This window comes from Myxocyprinus asiaticus, chromosome 48, assembly GCF_019703515.2.
Source record: "Myxocyprinus asiaticus isolate MX2 ecotype Aquarium Trade chromosome 48, UBuf_Myxa_2, whole genome shotgun sequence".
NCBI lineage: Eukaryota > Metazoa > Chordata > Actinopteri > Cypriniformes > Catostomidae > Myxocyprinus > Myxocyprinus asiaticus.
This window is the reverse complement of record NC_059391.1, coordinates 7791940-7813877: the sequence shown is the minus strand read 5'-3', so window position 1 is coordinate 7813877 and position 21938 is coordinate 7791940. Positions and strand designations below refer to the sequence as shown.

Here is a 21938-nt window from a genome sequence, read left to right as displayed (position 1 = left end):
GCACGTTCAGCATTTTGCCGCAGTTTCCTGAAAAAATAACACTAGAGGCTTAACAACAACTGTGCGTTTTATTCACTTTCACACAAATCATGAGTGCAACTGACTATGACTTTATAAACACTTATTTTTTGCACTATTACTCACACACTGCTTTGTTACATTCAAACACTTACTCTAGCGTGTCACTTGAAAAACGATGCATTTTCACACTTGTATTACAGACTCACCTACATTTACACACTTATTCCAATGTGGCTTGCATGGTATCTCACTTGATAGAGCATTTAACTCTGGACTTGGAAGACCGCAGTTCAAGCCCAGCCCAACACGCAAGCTGACACGTGAGACCAAAGTGTCATAGAAGAACCACGAAATGACATGGTTGCTTCAGAAAATGTGCTTTTCATATTTCATTTGCTTTCAGGACACATTCAGTTAGGTTTAGGTGTTAGTTTAGGGTAAGGATGTCTGTTTTGGTCACCTCTTATTTACCTTTAGGACACTATTGGTTAGGTTTAGGTTAATGTTTTAGGTTAGGGAGGTATAATTTTCAGCTTATTACGACACCATTTACCTCGCTTTTGGCGCCCCCCTGCTGGACATTTCATTGGGAAACTGCAGAGAAATGTGCTATAAGGCACGTAATTTTGTTTTGCAAAAATTTTGCCATGGTCACGTAATGTTCATAAGATCAGGCAGCCTGATGCTGTATTCCAGAGCTTTGCAGATGTACAGATTGCACTAACTGTAGAGCCACATATGTTCTCTTGAATTTAGATTTCTTTTTTTTTATTGTTTTTATGTGAATAAATTAAGGTACATTTCTAGTTGGAGCCACATTGAGAGCACAATATCTCTGTGATTCAAACTTTTAGGGCCTTTAAAATGAAGAATCAAAAAGGAAAGTTTGTTCCACAACCTCAAAGTATTTTAAGATATCTTTAATACTTTATGAGTTTTATGCACTTCAACTTTGGAAAAAACTATGTCAATGCCATGTTTATTTATATAGCACAATTAAAACAACAGTAGTTGACCACTGTGCTGTAAAACATCAAACATAATAAGAACAATTAAGATAAATATATAAAATGATGGAGAAAAGAACGAATACAAAATCACGCTGTTATAAAAGCCAATGAAAAGAAATGAGTTTTAAGCATAGTTTTAAAAATAGATAATGAAGGTGCAGATTTGATATACCAAGGCAAGCTGTTCCAGAGTTTAGGGCCAGCTATAGAAATGGTGCAGTCACCTCTTGGCTTCAAACCCGATCTGGGAACAGAAAGCAATCTTTGGTCCCCAGATCTTAGGGATCTTGAGGGATTGTGTAGGCATAATAGGTCAGATACGGGGGTGCTAAATTAAAGATTTGTATACAATAATATTTTAAAATCAACTCTGTATCGAACCGGCAGCCAGTGAAGTGAAGCTAGAATTGGAGTAATATTTTAGTATTTGCGTACGCCCTTCAAAAGACGGGCGGCAGCATTTTGGACAATTTGTAAGCGAGATTGGTTTACACTGATATAGAGGGAGTTACAGTAATCCAGGCTAGATGAGATAAATGAATGAATCACTCAAAGTCTCTCGAGGACAGAAAAGGATTTACCCTTTTTCCCAGAAAAGTAATATTCCCCCATTTTTAGACTCACACTATTGGCATATAGTGCAACAAATGGTGCTGAGGTTGACTGATTTTTAGTTATAGACCTACCTGTCTCCGTGTCAAAAAATAAAATAATAATAATAATTATGCTGACACCTTTCTAAAGTTATTATTATTATATTTTTACCTGTAGTGTTGCTCCGATTCATAGGTGAAAATTTACATTTTGACCCCCCTCTACAAAATAATGGATTACTCAGTAAATATTGACCCATGGCAATTAATATAAAAATTAAAAAAGATCAAAAACAACATTTTGAGCCTAGGACCACTGGTTGAGCTGGCACAGAATGTGCCTACAGTGAACAATAATTATTATTTTTTTAAATCCCATCTACACTGAGGGAGGGACCTGAGCAATTCTGTGACTAACATCACTGAGAGGTGTTCTAATACATTTCTAAGTGATTGGATAATTTCGCCTGGCAGGAGGGACCAGAATATCTTAGGGTGGACTCTTTTGACTTCTTCATATAAGCAACCACCTACAGTAGCAACTATAGGTCAACCGATGATGATGGATGGTGGATTTTGCCGATAATGATAACTAAGATGGTGGGAAAGGCTGATAACCGATTAATTGGCTGATTGTTTTTCAAATCAATTTATAGAATGTCAAAAAAATTCTTATTCTTTCCTTACTATAATGGGTACAGACAAAGAGTCCTAAATTAATAAAATCCCAGATGCAGTTTATTGTTCAACCAAATTCCCAATAATAACCAGACAAAAAATTTAGATTTGGTGCATAACACGGGACATTTAACTATATACAAACAAGAAACACACTGGGACTCTTATTTTGAAATGATAAAAACAACTATCAGCATAGATTTTTACCGATAACAATAGTTCCAAAAAGCAACAATCGACCCCGATTAATCTGTAAAACCGATAAATCGGCCAACCGCTATTTGTAACGACCAAGAACACCCTTGCAACGACCTATTAAAACCCTACTCTAGCATCATGACAGCAAGCTCTTAAGGAAATTTAAAAATCTAGTTTAGAATGCTATTTACAGTTTCTGATTTATTGAGCCAAATGTGTCAAAGATCCATTATCAAGATCCCAAATCCTTTTAAAATTCATGTATCTTTATCTGTCCAGTCAGCATTGATGACACATTAGCATTCAATTTGACTCTATTTTCACATCAGATCGGAAAGGAAATTCCATTGTTGGACTACTGCGACCATGACATTTCAAAGTGGAGGTGGTTATAAAAAAATAAAAATAAAAAAAATTAATAAGTACCTTCTCAAATTCACTGTGTTGACTAAAAGTAAATGTAAAGTTAGAAGAATTACACTTCTCTGTGTCTAGACTGGTTACCTGATCCACACTGAAATTAGACCTAGAGCATGTAGGGACTGCGGCAGTAGCGGTTCTAGCTTGTATGGCACCCTGGGCGAAACGCTTCAACACGCCCCCAAAGTTGTTGACGCAAGACAGCAAGACAACACCCCCTCCCCCCCTCGCAAGATACTGCCCATGCAACCCATGCCTAAATCCGCCACTGGACTGCGGCCCATCTTTCTTCCTGCCTTAAACTAAAATAACACCCCACACATACTCAAAGAACCTTTGTGCACATGGCTGTCCTGGGGAGGAGATCTATGAAGTTGATCTATGGTTAAGGAAAGTACAGACAGGTGTGTGATCTGTTATAGATTTCATGAAGCCTCTATATATGTGAAACATGTTGTTCCAGTAAAGCAATGTGTAATTGCCCTTTGACACCATCAGCAGGAAAGTAACACACACACAAACATGTTACAATCCATTAAGAAAATGAATATAGTAAGCATTTGGATACAAATGGTTTCTTTTGGACTTGTAGGCACGCCGCAACATGTACTGTACTTTGTCTTGCATATATATATATATATATATATATATATATATATATATATATATATATATATATATATATATCTTCTTTCAAATTTTCTTTGATAATCACTTAAAACTCTAAGTCACCAAGATATAGAGAGACCTCTGTATCTGTTTAACAGTATAAATGTGTGGATCTCATGAATTCTAATTAACTTAAGACAAATCCAGGTTATATTTCACCCCAGAATCAATAGAATATATATACACAGCTCTGTAAAAAAATTATGAGACCACTCCAAATGTTCAGTTTCTCTGGATTTACTGTTTATAGGTATGTGTTTGAGTAAAATGAACATTTTTGTTTTATTCTATAAACTACTGACAACATTTCTCCCAAATTCCAAATAAAAATATTGTCATTTAGAGCATTTATTTGCAGAAAATGATAACTGGTCTTTTCAGACCTCGAATAATGCAAAGAAAACAAGTTCATATGCATTTTTAAATAACACAATATTAATGTTTTAACTTGAGAAGAGCTCAGAAATAAATATTTGGTTGCTTAGGAGACCTAGCTGAAGTCACTCAGCACGCCCTGGATTCGAATTCACGACTTCAGGGGTGGTAGTGGAGTGGTCTCTTAATTTTTTCCAGAGCTGTATATGTATGTATATTTAGCTATTTTTAATCTTGGTTGATGTTATTTTATAAAAAAAAATACCATTGTTCATTGTTGAATAATGTTCGTTCATAATGCATTAACTAATGTAGCATATTCAACTTTCAATTTAAAAATGCATTAGTACATGTTCTACATGTGATGTAGTTAAAACTACACTATGTAACTTTTGGCCCTCTAGCGATTAAAAATAAAACTGCATGTGTCTTGCAGAAGAACATTGTTTTGGTAATTATGAAAATTGTGCTTTGGCTGTGCTCCTCTGCGTGGATGAATGTGGTTCGAGGCATCGGTGTACACTGGATACAGGACATCTTATCAGAGCGAATGGACAAATAAATAACAAAAGAAAGGAAAAGACGGATATCTGAAAACATGTCATCTGAGCAGGTAAGTGCCATATCTTATGCTGTTGTTTTGACTTATTGGAAACATTGATGTTTTGAAATAAACGACGTTACAAAAGTTAGGCAACGTTTGTTAACATTAGACATAATGATTGCTAGTCTGATAAGGTCAAACGTTGTAAAGTTTTTATAACTGCAGAATATTCTGGCCAAACAGACCACGACAGTAACTAATTTATAGATTGTCATTGTTACCAACCAGTGGTCAACATCATTTCAAGACTCACATGTCCTTGGCAAGCCTAAGACTAAAGGATTTATTTATATAAATTATTGCAATTATAAAGAAAAATACATACGTGTGCTAGCAAGTGAAATGTTCTGCACCGATTACAGTATAATTATTGTATGTCACTACACACACACAGACATTATTCATATTTATATATAAACAATATCAATTAAATATCTTACCTGTTGAGTAAGAAAAAAGCCATCTCTGGGTCGCTTTTAAATCATTTCAGATCTCAGAGTTGTCGCCACCTCTTAAAAGCCAAGTCGGTGATTCCCCAGAGGTTTGCCTTCTCCAATGATCCATGGTCAGTTTTTCTTGTTCGTTGTGACAACAAACTTTCAAGTTCACGCTATTCCCACACACGTGCTACAGTAGCCGGAGCTTATTTTCTCTGTGTACAGATATGACGTCAACACGCAAGGGTGAATGACGTATGTGTGCAATTTCCCACTAAATCCGTCTCGACAGCTCTAAAATATAAATCATTCTTATAGGTTTATCAAAGTGTATTTAGGAAAAGACATGGTTTGGAAGATGGATTTTTGTTGCACTCTCTCATTAATAACATTTTGTTATTTTCTAACAAAAAAGTGTTACATAGTGTTGCTTTAACTAATGTTGACAAATACAACCTTATTGTAAAGTGTTACTTTCAAAAAAATAGCAGCACATTTTCTTCCCAAATCTAATTTCTGGTATGCAGAAAATTGTCTTTCTCTGTACCATAATGTGTAAAAAATAAATAAATAATAATAAAAAAAAAAAAAAAAAAAAAAATCAACAACAACAAAAAAACAACATTTGATATTATTAAATTGCAAATTATTTATATATTAATAATACCTCATGGTATTTGTTGTACTGGCTTTAATTTAAATTAATTGGCCCTAAAATAGTGTTAATTCCTTATGCAAATCATTTATTTTTATTTTTTACCTTTTAATGAGATTCACCGAAATGATGTTCTCTGCACTTCAGATGATACTGTACCATGAGAGAGACCAAGACCAGTCGTTCGTTAATAGACTTTTGTACAATTGAGACTGTCTGTGTTTCTTTCATTTTCCGTCTTTCTCTCTGACACACACCTACACTTGTATTACGCAAGAAAAAAAGAGAAATTATTTGTGGCTGGAGAGGCTGAAGTATATTGAGCTGTTGATCATTTGCTTTTACCCCAGTGAAACAAATTAGGCTTTCCAACGCACTGCGCATGCGCGTTAGACCCTGAATTTTCTAGCATCGGTTCGTTATAAAATGGCATTTGATTAACTAAATGTTACAATATCTTTCTCTGACAAGGCTGCAAGCAATGTGTTAGAAAAAGCTTTCGTGCAGCTTTCCAAACACCTTCAGGAGGACATAAAACCGTCGAAAAACAATCAATAAACGAATTACAAACAATACAATATACCACTTAATGCTTTGAGATTGATTAGCAGTATGTTTGTGATGATGAAGTTTCAACTATTACTTATGACGACCATTTTATAGCCTATAAATCAAAAGATGAACTTGCATACCGGTCTGTAGCGCGTGATCATCATCTCGAAATTCCAGTTGTTTCCAAAACCGCCACCTCATGTGAAGATTTTCCCAGTCCAGGGACCTTGACGTCCAATATAAGCGTCTAACTCAAATGGAAATAGGTCGGTAACAAAACAGAACTGACATTTGTCCGCGGTTGTGCCATAGGGACCGATTTCTCCTCGGAGGAACTAACCAAGGTGCTGAAAGGAGCGTCGAAACAATCCGACCGTTTGAAATTCCCGAACATCGATTTGAAAGTTGCTCGCGAGGAATCCAGTTCATTCAGTCACGCGCCATGAGCGATCAATCATCGATCAAGCATAACAATGCGACTACTTGTCAATCAAATACACAATGGGAGAATGCCGTAACAAATATGCCTCCGCTATTGATTTTAAGAGCATAAAAACATAACAAAATTTCTCATACTTGTAATAAATTTGGATGGAATAGCCTACATATTTTTTAAAAGGTTGGGATTAAGTACTGCCCTTGACTAACACCAGTCATGCTCGAAAGTGATCTAGAAATCATTCACAACTGGTAAATGGGCCAAATTCTACAGGTGTGGAATTGGTAGTGAGAATTGGCCAATCAGCATGGCAGCTGAGGATGTCGTCATCAGAGCATAATACCACACTGCCGCCTACTTATAACTCAAAACAAAGGGCTCAACTGATACACATGCATCAGAAGAACCTTAGATGTGCAGCATAAAGGCAAAAAGCAAAAACACACGTTTGTTAATACATGTTTATTACTTTAAAAAGAACAAAATATGGCCCTTATAGATTTATTTCCAAAACATGCTTTTGCACATGCTTGTTTTCTAAAGCTTGTAAATAATGCATTTGCGTGTGAAACGTGACTGTGAATTATGTGCTTTGCAAAATTATAAAGACAGCTAATGAATGACTCTTGATTCCCATGCATGCATCTTCTGTTTAGTGTGATCCTTTGTACTCGTATAAGGTTGGTCCTTAAAAGAATGTCCTATGAAAAGAGAGATCAGTCTGATTGCAAGGAATCATATACAATATTTCATTTATAATTGCTGAAAAACAGGTGCACACATAGGAAGGAAAAGGAATTATACAGTAAAGTAACACTTAAACATGCATGTTGCTACTGTATATATGAAACCTATATATAAACATGAAAGAAGAGTATGTCACTGCACTGGTTCTCAGGATGTGGAAACATCACACGCTGACACAAATGCACCATTACTAACTGCTGCAACCAGCAGGCCATTATGGGTAGTGCAGCAAATAGTGTCTTCAAGCAATAATGATGCTCAAATGCTAAATCCCTCCATATACGCTTTGTTTTTGTCTCAGATTTTGTGGCTGGGGAACCAGTGGAGGAACCTTTCATGAATTCAGACTAAAATTGTGCTAGCTTCATAGCAACATGCTGTAGTAAAGGACAGATCAAAGAAGCAATGATCAACGCACAAGTCGAGACATGTAACAGTCCCTTTAAACAACATCAATCAGAACTACTGCGTAGGCTTTGTGATACATCTCTCAACAATGGAGAAAGAATATTTTTAGTCTTGAACATCAACCGAGAATCATTTCTTTTTATTATAACAGCACTTCCCAATCATTTTGGATGGCACAGGTGGATTTCCAAAGAGATGGGTGGGATTAACAAAGAGAGTGTCACATGTACATGATACAAACGTTCACTTCAGAAGTGCACAGGAGGTTTGGGGGTTTAGAGGGTTCTTTTTATTTTTTTTACCACTGGGGTAGTGGCTGATCAAAGAGGGGGATGCGGAGACCTCATCTGAAGGACGTAGCCCAGTCTGTACACAGGGGCACTGCCCTGGAAACCTTTTTTTTTGGCAGTGGGTCTGACTGATGCTGCTTTAGGACTGAAGACATACAGCAGATGATAGGTTCACTATGAAGAGCCATTTACACAATTTTCTTTTCTTCACATAATACCTAATGCTGTAGTCAAGTGAACTGACATTATTGGAGCTGTCAATGTGTGTGGTGTGTTTTTCCTTGGGGATTGTATATTATAAAGAACAATTTAACTATACGTACACTTCATCTTCATATTCCTTCGGTGGTGACACTGCGATCACCAGGTCAATCCAATCCTGCATACACACATAAACAGGCAAAAATCAATCAATCAAGACTTTCACGAAACCTGTAAAGAGAATGTCCTGGTCCTACTCCTAAACCAAAATAAATAAATAAGAAATAATATTTCACACATAGGAAATTACACCTATTTTCAGGGCCATTAAAAAGGTTTATATTCTGAGATTATTTTGATGACAGTTACGCACATTATACCCCCGATTCTCATTAAAGCATTGTGAAATAACATGATATTCTTTTTACTGCAATGTAAAAATAATATATATATATATGATATAAATAGTAAAGTATTTATACATCATAATAGTACTCCCTTGGTACTGCCCTTCATTTTCAGTGATTTTAATAATGATACAAATAAATAAAAGTACAATAGCATCTTTATCTTGCATTAAAATAAATGACTGTGTTACGGATAATGAGTAATCATTATTGATTACAGAAATCATAACTGAAAACAATGGGAGTAGTTATAATTAATAATATATTGACATTATAATTATTATATTAATATTTTACATTCTTTCATATTATACAGTATTATAATATTATAATTATATAATATAAAAATATAACTATATTAACTACAGTATATATAACTATAGTTATGTTAATATAATATAATATAATTATGTTAATAATTTTATATAATATAATTATAATAATGTAAAAAATAATTATTATATTAATTATTATCATTCTAATAGTTATAATTCATTGTAAAAAATAGTAAAACTGGGTGGTACATGTGCCTAAGTATTTGAAAATATTTTCACAATGTAAAAAATCTTGTTTATTTAATATAATTATACAATTATATTATACAATTATATTATAACTATAAATGTATTAACTATGTATAAGTATGGTATAAAAAATTATAATTATTATATTGATATTTAATAATGTTATATTTTAATACTTAAAATTAGCAGTATTATAATTCTAATAGTTATAATTCATTGTAAAAATAGTAAAACCGATTGGTAAAATTGGTAAAAAGTATCCAGAATATGATGTAACACAAAAAATCAAATGGTCCTAAAAGTAGGCTTAATTTTCTTTAAGCAAAATGTCATTATATATATATATATATACACATTAATGAGAATCACCCATGTCCATACCAGCACATACACAAAAGTAGGCATTTTCTATAAATGAAAATAAATTCTAGCACACAACAGAAGACGTGGTCAGTGATTTTGCCTCCCACACATTTAATTTCCATTAATGAAATGCACATTGAATCTCATTACTCTACTTAAAACTCCACCTTCATATTCACATAATGTGTCTCATCGACATTTCAGCTTGTCTTGAGAAGCACAATGCACCCTGGCACAATTTGTTGCAACATTTGCTCATCATTTCCTTCACTCTTCATTTATTTTTCATGCTGCTTGCTGCAGTAACCATCACAGCAACATACTATGTGCACAGCTTTTCTTTTCCTTTCTGTTTCTATCAATAAACACAAACCGTCAAACCCACAGGACATCAACCACTGAAAATTTGTGTCTATGATCATTTGCAATTTTTTGGATTGTTGTTTCAACAAGAAAGTCATTAAAAAATAAAATGAATGCATTTTTTTCACATTTGCTGCACTGATTGTGGTGGGAAATCTGTGGAATGGGCTTAAACATGATTAAATGTGGGCTGAGATTACAAGCTAACTTGTAGCTGAATGATAGGCACTCAAATTCTGCACAAGTCTAAAAAGGATTATAAAGCGCAACAGTGCCCGTCAACTTTATCAATTATGTTGGTTCGGGATGTTTCCCATTAATTTTTTTCCATAGGGATTTCATAAAATCCTTCATAAAAGTGTTCTATGCCATAAACCAAACCAACCAGCTCCGATATGAATCACAACATTACAAACTTTAATTGAAGCAAAAAAGTATTTGAAAATAAGACAAAAAGATAAAGTCTGAGTACTTAACGTCTTTACTGAGGGAATGAATCCCATGAAGTATTGCGAATTACGATTAATGATTCATGAAACTGTTGATTTTAAGCAAAGAAATATACTTTTTTATTGCAAAATATTAAGATATATGCAAATATACTGTATAAGTAGTTTGAGAGTGTAGGAAGAGCAACTCGATTTTGAAGTGGGCGATCGCTGCAGAGCTCTTTTGGTGCACTTTGTATGCCGTGACTCTCTGATTGGTGTATGTTTTCTCTTCAGGATGCACTGTTTTTTTTATTTTTTTTATTAATGTAAAATAACAAAGACTGATGTCTTCAGCAGTTGTATACATCATCATTTAACAACCTCTGCGCTTTCGGTAGGTCTGCCTTTAAAAGTTTATATGCTATCATTAAAAATATATTTGCGCTTGAAGAAAATGAATGGGATTTTATTTGTTGCGATTTATTTGCAAATAATTACAGTTTTTTATATATGTGCATTTGCAAACTAATTGACTCAAATGAAATGTTTTTACTGGCCCAAGACCAGGTCAACTAATTTGAATTGACTGGTTGTTTTATTGTAATGAGGGCCATACCCCTCCACTGTGCCAAGCCTGAGTCAGAGAGGTCTGTCCTTGAGCCAGAGTCACATCTGTCAGGATCTTTCCATTCACAGCCATGATCTCGTCACCTGCCACAACCCCACCTGAGAGAACAGACAAAAATATTCAAGATTAGTCATTATTTTCACTTGACATCATAGCAAAAAAAAAAAAAAAAATGTTTACAGTGCATAAAAGTGACAGTAATATATATTATGAATCTATAAAATTAAACTAGATTTTTACATGGTGCTTGCCCATGCAAAAATCGCTGCCATGTTGCTAGGATGTTTTAGGTAGTTGCCACTGCCAGGGCTTTGCAATGCATTTTCTAGGAAGTTTTGGGTAGTTGGTAGGACATTGCAAGGTTGCTAGTGTGTTCTGAGTGGATGCTAGGTGGTTGCTTACTGTCCCAAGTCAACAGAACCCACCCCCAAGTCTGTATGATATTCTGATCCCTAGATGTGGCTTGGGTCTCTCCTTCAATGATTACAGAAAAGTTTTTGCCCTCTACTTAACAAGCCACATGATTTGAGCTCCTGTCCGTAGCAAAAACCACAATTTAAACAAATTAGAACAAACCCTAAATATGATCAATAATAATAGTTATGCTTGCAAGTTTACAATTGAAATTGTTTTATTTTTGTGAGGCTCACCATGTTTATCTGCTGCGCCTCCCTCATAGATAGACGACACCACAATCTTTCCCAGTGGGGAGTCTATCCCTCCCTCTATAGCCAGATCAAGTTTTCCATCCTATAGAATATGAAATACACCAGAGTGAGGTTTTCACCAATCCTTATTATGTTTATTTTCAATTTTCATATTACCTTCTATGTGTATTTTCAATTCTCACATTACCTTCTTAATTCTTAAAAGTCGCAGGTCTCTACCAGCTATCTGATCAGCTGTGAACTGTTAACACAGACACACACAGTTTGAGAGCAGGTGATAAAAAAGATCAGAGTTATAGAGACTACAGACTGTAAAAGGTCAGGGGTTATGTTAAATCTGTTATTTTAATGTGATCCTTTACAACCATGTCTATGCTAAACAAAGGCTAGAGTATTTAAACAAGTTTTAAGTGTCCAACTACTCAGCATATACTTTATAGCTTAAATAAGGATGCACAGTTTGTGCTGATATACATAACCACAAGGATTACAGTACCATGGAATATGGATCAAAATCATCTACGTATTTCTGAAATCCCTGCAAAAGAAATATGAAAATAGAAGTTGACGTTTGTCAGAAGGTGAGGTGGAAATCAGACATCTTATTTTCAGCAAATACAAATGGAAATGTTCATTCATTTCCAAGAAAAGGAAAACACTCTACAGTCCATATGGATATTTGACACCTCTAATACAATCAATGGCAGCTTCTTTCTCTGTTTCTCAATAGACTATTCAAGGTACAGCCAGATCAGTGTTTAAAAAACATGTCTCATTAGTTTGACATGACCTCTAAATCAATCTTTAAAAAGCCTCTGATCTATAAAGGTGCACTCAGTTTTTTTCCGCTCATTATAAGGTGTTGCCCATAAATACATTAATAGGTGTTTTCCAATTACATGGTAACCCCCATATCTGTAACATTTTCATTCTTTGAATGCATACATCATGGCTGCAAAAAGCCATAATTACAGTAAGTAACCAAACTTTTTTTTTTTTTTTGCATGATGCTGCATCCACACCAATAGGTGTCAGTATAAAGTCCAAGACTATTTTTGTATCAGCTAGCGCAACAGAAACAAAATAATACTGAGTGCACTTCTTATCAAAAATCTGTTGTTTATTTTACTGTTTAGATTTGAATTAGATTGAACATGGTTAAAACACAGCAATTTTTATGTAGAAATGGTGAGAATGAATTTGTTTAGTTGGATCATTGGTTGCTTTCTAGTTAGATGTGTCTAAAGATGTTCATCAAAGACAGTCATATTTTAATTTGCAATGATAATTAAGGTTAACATAACTATAAATATCTAGTAGTAAATATCTAATAGTTGGATGTCATTTGGTAACATAATATCACACTCAAAACCACTGGCCTTCAATGAAGACTAACAATCAATCACGGTTAAACATTCTGAAGAAACAAAATAGAAACAGACTCAAGACTGCAAACTCTTCCTCATCCAAAATGAACACACACACACACACACACACACACACACACACACACACACACACACACAAATACTAAGATGCTATTTGGTGCAACTGTATATGCATTACATAACCTTCAGTTTGATCCTTCCTTTTGCACAGTCCATATCAGATCTACCCAAGTGCTGTTTTCAAAGAAAACAATATGGACATATGATTGCATAGGAATGACTGGGTGCGACTGAGAACAAGGCAGGATTTTGATGTAGACTATATTTTTATGTAGAGTTAATCCATTTGGTAAACCCTGTTCAATGTCATGTAAAGATTACTCTGAATAACCGGTCTTACCTGAAAAAAATGGCTCTTTGTAAGATGTGATTGTGGCTTTGCAATCATACACAATTGCAAAGCCACAATCACAATCACATCTTTTAAACAGCCATTCATAACATAAATGTTAAACACTGAACACACTAGAAGAGGATACACTACAAGCACAAAATGTATCCTGTATTGCTGTTTGGGATCAGTTTCCACAACCAAAATTCAGAATTTAAAGGGGTCATATCATAATTTATCATTATTATTTTTTCTGCAGCCTCATCTCATGAACATTACGTGACCATAGCAACATTTTAGCAAAACGAAATGACGTGCCTTATAACACATTTCGCTGCAGTTTCCCAGTGAATTATCCAGCAGGGGGCACCAAAAGCGAGTGAAATGGTGTTGTAATCAGACAAGGTTTTTAAGGTGAATATTAGATGGAGGTTTCAATGATTAAACGCACCTCCCTAACCTGACCTCTCTAACGTTTTGTGTCGTCTTGGACTCACATTGACACCTTGTGGTATGCATGCAGCATAATTCAAAATCAATTGTTTTCAGTTACAGATGCCATTGTAGAAATTCATTATTCATAATCAGCCATGATTAATTTAATCCAAGAGTGCAAGTGTCCAATAACAAGACGGTTACTGTGAGTAGTATTCAGCTGGTCATGTGATTCTAAAATGGCATCCCCCATGAGAGCGCCCCTGCCCCACATAGAATAAAACAGCTTTTATAAGGTTACTGATCTGACTAGAGTCCTCATCTCATGTGAGTTATCACAATTTTATGCATATGTTTCAAAATTACAATTCATTTAAATTAGAGTAAAACTTTTTTAATGGGGAAAAAATTACTGAGTGCACCTTTAACCTAAACCTAACCAATAGTGTCCTAAAAGCAAATGTGACATTCAAAGCACATTTTCTGAAGCAACCAGGTCATTTCGTGGGGCTTCTCTGACACTTTTTTCTCATGTGTTTGGCTGGGCTCGAACCATGGTCTTTTGAGTCCAAAGTCCAACTCTCCATCAGGTGAGCTACCAAGGAAGCTAATCACATTGGAATAAGTGTGTAAATGTAGGTGAGTCTATAATACAAGTGTTAAAATGTATCACTTTTCAAATTAAGTGTTATAGTTAGTGTTTCGATATCAGTGTGTAGTGTGTAATAGTGTGAAAAGTATTTATAAAGTCATAATAAGCCGTTGTAGTTGTGATTTGTGTGAAAGTGAATAGAACGTCTCGGTTAAGTACGTAACCTCAGTTCCCTGAGACATGAAGGGAATGAGACATTGCGTACTTATGCATATGGGGAGTTGTCCTTCCACACTACTACAAACCACTCTACAATAACGCCAATATTGTAATATTGGCTATGGTGTTGAGCCCCGCCTTTTTAGGTGCAAAGCTGTCCGCTATAAAAGCAGGTGCACAAACACCATTCCTCAGAATTTTCTGACTGAGGGACAAGGAGCGCATCGCTCGCACCTCAGAAGAACTCTGAGTCTTGTCGTGCGGCCAGCGTTCACAATGTCTCATTCCCTTCATCTCAGGGAACCGAGGCTACGTACATAACTGAGACATTCCCTTACAACTCAGTACACTTAACATTGCGTGCTAACGCATATAGGGAACAGAATTCCATCAGCCGCACTACACGACATAAACTTCCAGAGAGGAAACATGACGCTGCAGTCCAGTGGGACGGCGACCGACATGAGTATGCCGCAAGTGAGTGACCCTCATGTTGGGCCAGGAGGGGAGCACTCAGAATGAATATATGAACTACTGTCATATAGTATGAATTAACCGCTTCACGAACCCAGTCAGGAAGGGAGTTTATTTATAATGAAAGTGCATGTGACTTTCTGGTAAATTACAACGGCCTGATGCAGGTGGTTATGTAAAATGATGGGGAGCCCATACTTAAGGGGAGGGACATAAGTATATTTTTGGCAAATGAAATAGCAAGCGCTCTAAACAGCGAGGACTTGTGAAGACAGAGACGTTACTTCTAGGTTGTAAAAATGTATTTTAAGACCATCCTGCTGCAAAACATATGTCTTGAAAAGACACACCGTTCATCCATGCCCATGAGGAGGCCATGCCTTTAGTTGGGTATTTCTTACCCTGTGACTCATAAGCCAGGGCAATCGCATGGACGATCCAGTGAGAAAGTCTTTGCTTGGAGACAGGCATTCCTTTCGTGCGTCCTCCATAGCACACAAAGAGCTGATCAGACAGTCTGAACTGGCGGGTGTGCTCAACGTATGCATGTAGCACCTGCACAGGTCATAATAAATGCAAGGATTGTTCCTCATCCGAATTAAATGGAGGAGGGAGAAAGTTTGAAGGTGAACCACCTGCGCTCTGAAGGGCGTGGTTAGAACCTTAGGCACATCGCCTTTTCTGGGTTTGACAGTGGTTTTTTAAAGACAGGGGCCAAACTCCAGACATTAATTGTCAATTGATAGTGCATGTAAGTCACCGACCCGGTTTACTGATGCCAGAGCCAGCAGTAGTGCGGTCTTAATGGAGAGCATGCACAAATCAACAGAGTCCAAAGGCTCGAAGGGGGGCCCTGCGAGTGCTTTTAGGACCAAAGTTACATCCCAAGTCGGGACTGTAGCCAGCGGAGGTGGATTTAATCGCCTTGCTCCTCTAAGGAACTTTAGGATTAAATCATGTTTGCGTATAGTGGCACCGGCTTCAGGTGCGTGATACGCACATATAGACGCCACATAAACTTTGAGCATTGACGGAGTGAGTCCTGCATCTATTCGCTCTTGAAGAAATATGAGAATTTCATGTATGGGGCAGTTTACTGGGTCTTTGCCATGTGAAAGACACCAATCAGTGACCATATTCAATTTTAGTGTGTGGAGGCATCTCGTGGACGGTGCTCTGGCCTGTAAAATAGTGTTCATAACTGAATGCGTCAGTTCTGGCGTGTTTAGTGCGCTCCGTTCAGGGTCCACACATGCAGGTTCCACAGCTTGGGCTGGAGATGTCAGACTGTGCCTTGCGCCTGAGTGAGGAGATCCCTCCTCAGTGGTATTTCCCATGGCGAGCTGAATAACATCTCTATAATATCCGGAAACCATGGCTGATTGGGCCATTTCGGCTCAATTAACAGAACTGTTTCCATGTCCACTTGGACAATGCTTATGACAGAATGGAGGTTTACCGGGGGCCATTCGTGGGCCAGCGTGTCATAGCGACATATATACACCACTACTGTTGTGTTGTCCGAAAGAATCAGAATGTGGTGATTCATAATATCAGAAAGAAAAGCTCTCAAAGCTAGAAAGACAGCCAGTAGCTCTAGGCGGTTGACGTGTCACGGCTGTTTCGCACCTGTTTCCAGGTGTCGAAAGTCGGGCTTCCATTAAACACCATGCCCTAACCTGTGTTGGATGCATTTGTGGTCAGCACTTTCTTTCTGAAAACTTGACCCAGCATAACACCCTGTTAGAAGAAGGCTGGCGCTGTCCATGGTGCTAGAACAGCCAGACAGTGGCGAGTTACCGCAATGCACATGAAAATGAAATGACTTCAATGGTAATGTTTTTTCAGTTTTGAACTGAAACAGACACCGAAGAATGGTCTGTACACACTCGTTATGAGGTGCACACGCATGAACTCCTAAAAAGGAGATTTACTGGCTGGGGAAAAGTGTGCTTTTCGCCCAGTTGACATTAGACCAGACTTTCCATATGACAAAGAAGCAAGCTCAGTAGTGCCTATGATTGGCTAGGAATAACCAATTGCTGAGGTAATTCAAAACACACACACCGTTCATTTTCAATGGAACGAGCGCCGCATTGATACATTTCGTGAAAGTGCGGGGAGCCAGAGACAGACTTAAATTGATCCACAGTTTCCTCGAATGCAAATCTAAAAAGCCACCTGTAACGCGGTGCAATTGGTGCTGTCTACTGACACAAATCAGTCCTGATGACGGATGTACGATAAGATATGTTTCTGAGTTAACATTTTGAATGGGCGCATCTCGAGCATATGATTCAAGGGGCTCGCAAGGCATGTGCTGGCAAAATTCATCCTGCTCGACCTCGCGGCCCCACCATTCCTCCTTGTGTGACCCCTCGGGTATCACAGAAGAGGCGGGTGGGAGGGCGTGGGAGGCTGAATCGTCCCTCAGAACGAGGGTGATTCAAGAGCGCAGCGTCTTGAGACTCATGCCCTCGCAGTGAGGACAGTCTGTCTCCATGAGAACAGACTCTGTGTAGGCACGGCCCAGACAGAGAATGCAGCTCTCATGCTGGTCTGATGGCGGGATGTGTCTCTCGCACAAGGAACACTGACGGAACAACATCTTTAAAAAGACATGAACATGTAAGCGACTCTTTTAGATATATTATATTTAGATTATATATATATATATATATATATATATATATATATATATATATATATATATACAGGTGCTGGTCATATAATTAGAATATCATCAAAAAGTTAATTTATTTCACTAATTCCATTCAAAAAGTGAAACTTGTATATTATATTCATTCATTACACACAGACTGATATATTTCAAATGTTTATTTCTTTTAATTTTGATGATTATAACTGACAACTAAGGAAAATCCCAAATTCAGTATCTCAGAAAATTAGAATATTACTTAAGACCAATACAAAGAAAGGATTTTTAGAAATCTTGGCCAACTGAAAAGTATGAACATGAAAAGTATGAGCATGTACAGCACTCAATACTTAGTTGGGGCTCCTTTTGCCTGAATTACTGCAGTAATGCGGCGTGGCATGGAGTCGATCAGTCTGTGGCACTGCTCAGGTGTTATGAGAGCCCAGGTTGCTCTGATAGTGGCCTTCAGCTCTTCTGCATTGTTGGGTCTTCCTCTTCACAATACCCCATAGATTTTCTATGGGGTTAAGGTCAGGCGAGTTTGCTGGCCAATTAAGAACAGGGATACCATGGTCCTTAAACCAGATACTGGTTGCTTTGGCACTGTGTGCAGGTGCCAAGTCCTGTTGGAAAATGAAATCTGCATCTCCATAAAGTTGGTCAGCAGCAGGAAGCATGAAGTGCTCTAAAACTTCCTGGTATACGGCTGTGTTGATCTTGGACCTCAGAAAACACAGTGGACCAACACCAGCAGATGACATGGCACCCCAAACCATCACTGACTGTGGAAACTTTATACTGGACCTCAAGCAACGTGGATTGTGTGCCTCTCCTCTCTTCCTCCAGACTCTGGGACCCTGATTTCCAAAGGAAATGCAAAATTTACTTTCATCAGAGAACATAACTTTGGACCACTCAGCAGCAGTCCAGTCCTTTTTGTCTTTAGCCCAGGCGAGACGCTTCAGACGCTGTCTGTTGTTCAAGAGTGGCTTGACACAAGGAATGCGACAGCTGAAACCCATGTCTTGCATACGTCTGTGCGTAGTGGTTCTCCCCCACATTTTTGAATGGGTTTTGTTTCACAGTCCTCTCCAGGGTGCGGTTATCCCTATTGCTTGTACACTTTTTTCTACCACATCTTTTCCTTCCCTTCACCTCTCTATTAATGTGCTTGGACACAGAGCTCTGTGAACAGCCAGCCTCTTTTGCAATGACCTTTTGTGTCTTGCCCTCCTTGTGCAACGTGTCAATGGTCGTCTTTTGGACAACTGTCAAGTCAGCAGTCTTCCCCATGATTGTGTAGCGTACAGAACTAGACTGAGAGACCATTTAAAGGCCTTTGCAGGTGTTTTGAGTTAATTAGCTGATTAGAGTGTGGCACCAGGTGTCTTCAATATTGAACCTTTTCACAATATTCTAATTTTCTGAGATACTGAATTTGGGATTTTCCTTAGTTGTCAGTTATAATCATCAAAATTAAAAGAAATAAACATTTGAAATATATCAGTCTGTGTGTAATGAATGAATATAATATACAAGTTTCACTTTTTGAATGGAATTAGTTAAATAAATCAACTTTTTGATGATATTCTAATTATATGACCAGCACCTGTATATATATATATATATATATATATATATATATATATATATATATATATATATATACAGTATAAACATCACCAGCGAAACGTCAAGCTATAAGGCAGAGTGATGTTCACCGGAGCACTGCAGGGGAGCAGAGAATCTTCTCGTTGCCGTGAAGATACTGCCCACTGACTCATGTTGTCTACGGCAAAGCAGTAGAGGGCTTCTAGACAAAAGATGAATTGCTGTCTTGAGGGAAGAAAATTCTGAGGAATGGTGTTTGTGCACCTGCTTTTATAGTGGACAGCTTCGCGCCTAAAAGGGCAGGGCTCAAACACCATAGCCAATATTAGAATATTTGCTTTATTGTAGAGAGGTTTCAACTAGGTCGTGTCGAAGGAAAACTCCCCATATGCGTTAGCAAGCAATGTCAAGTGTACTGAGTCGTAAGGGAACACACAGTTGTTGTAATGCCTCTACTGTTATTTCCACCAGGAAACTGTGATGAAATGTAGAACGCAGCACATAAGAATCAGATTGAAAAAATTGTTATAGTAAAGGTCATTCTATGAGACTATGTTGTTTTATAGCGTTGTTGGTTATGTGTGCAAATGACAATTTTTGCAGCTTAGTTTCAATAAATGCTCTTTTCAGACTGGGGAGGAAGCTTTGAGTTCTGAAAGTTACAGTATGTTTTCATAGCACAGTGGCATTTTTTATCTCTTAAGATCAAGGAAAATTTTATTGCTCATAATATGGCCCCTTTAATTATTGTTAAAGAAATAAATAAAACTGCTTTTAAATTAGCTCAGTTGAATACATTTTACCAATATCCCCCAAGGAAATATTGTTAGAGAAGTAATATACACATAACATGCAATATGTATCGAAAGCAGAGACGTCACTCAAGGACTGAGTCTCTAGAGAGAGGGGGTGAAATGCAATGCAATGATGACAATTACTTGTTTCTTGCCAGATTTAAAGGATGTGTTGTATGTGACCATCCGTTTGAGCATCTCTGGGGGCTGAAAGCACACATAATTATGACTGACTCTTAAATAGCACCACACAATAACCCACAGAGTGCTTGTGCCATCTAATTATATGCCACGAAAGGTTTTCTTAATGAGACAAATAGGTTGATTAACTATCTATGAATTGAGGCATCCTGTGAGCTTTACAAACACACTCAATGCTTGACTGCACTATTTCAGAGTGAATTATGTTCAATATGCTATTGATATATGCTATTGATATATGTGGATTATTTGAGAGAAAGGCCACCTGGTTTTTCAGACAATTAGTCTTTTGCAACTGTTACTCATGTCCATAGCATATACGGTGCAGGATGAGTTGCATGCCTTAGTTTAAAATTTAGGGTTAGGGGTTTGAAACCACTAAGCCTAAGTATTAGCACTAGTAATAATGCTTATTAATATTGCCTTATATAAAGAACTGCTAACAATTAAATAAAGACTGAAGAGACACCTCAAGGCAGCACGGTATCATCTTCTCTTGCCCTTCTTGTTACCCTCCTGAGATTGCCACCAAACTGGCAAGCACTCATTCATCTAATTTAGGAGGCACAAGGACAGGGCAAAGCGATTGGCTTCCTCTGTGATCTGATAGAGCGGACTGGTTGTCTGATTGAGGGGCTAGCAAGTCTAAGTTTGTCAAGTTGATCAATCAAATGCATTTTAATTCTAGAAGTCTCACTGAAGTAAGTGCACAGATGGAAAATGCACCTCTATTCTCTCCATTTCTTTTATCTCTCCTCAGTTTTTCCTCACAAAGAAACATTAATTCTAAGGAGACTGCCTTCTTAATAAGTGCAATCAGACAGAAAAACAAATCCACAGGTCCATCTATCTGTTCCCTCTTGAATCTCAAAAACTCAAATTCTAATCAGTCTATCAAGAGGCAATTTGGCGCAACAATCAAACCAATGAGCTTTAATAGTCATTGAGATCCAGAGCTTCCTCATTAATCAGCAATACGTGTACACATGCATGCACAGTTTGTGTCTTACCATGGTCTCATAACGGAGTGTGGGTCTGTGGGTGGTCTGAGTCGGTAGCATGACGGGTTTGGACATGACAGGGTTGACTTGCCGCCGCTGGTTTGGAGGGCTGGGGGCTATTTGCTGTGCAGAGGTCAGCAGTAAGGGACACACACTTTAGGTCAAAGTATGATATACTTTCGTCATGATGTGATCCAAACCACACAACATGAAAAACGCTAGGAACCTTTTAAATAACACAAATTCCGCAGAAGTTCTTCTACAGCTGTACTATCTGACTGATAGAGAAAATTTCACTCAAAAATAAACATTTTATTGAAATGATATCAGCATTTAATCTCCCTAATGTTGTTCCATACCTGTATGACTTTCTTTCTGCATGAAACACAAAAGGAAAATCAATGATGTTTGATGTCATTGACATGAAACCTGGTGTGGCGTGTACTGACATGCCATATTTGAATTTGAAGTTGAATTTGAAGTTTAGCTAAT

At 37.3% G+C, this 21938-nt stretch overlaps 1 protein-coding gene across 2 annotated transcripts in view; it reads right to left on the bottom strand.

Moving 5' to 3' along the window:
* Positions 1-7149: 7149 nt before the first annotated feature.
* The window catches only part of LOC127437530 (harmonin-like), a 41148-nt gene continuing 26359 nt past the window's right edge, over positions 7150-21938 (bottom strand). Inside the window, exons 6-12 of one of the 2 annotated variants that reach the window (XM_051692517.1) lie at positions 21456-21569; positions 12178-12219; positions 11869-11922; positions 11664-11763; positions 11002-11111; positions 8420-8475; positions 7150-7352 (exon numbers count right to left, since the gene is read on the bottom strand). In XM_051692517.1, the coding sequence (XP_051548477.1) occupies positions 7340-7352; positions 8420-8475; positions 11002-11111; positions 11664-11763; positions 11869-11922; positions 12178-12219; positions 21456-21569 (489 nt within the window). In that variant the 3' untranslated portion in view covers positions 7150-7339. The remainder of the gene's footprint in view (positions 7353-8419; positions 8476-11001; positions 11112-11663; positions 11764-11868; positions 11923-12177; positions 12220-21455; positions 21570-21938) is intronic. The other variant, XM_051692515.1, reaches the window with a different exon arrangement.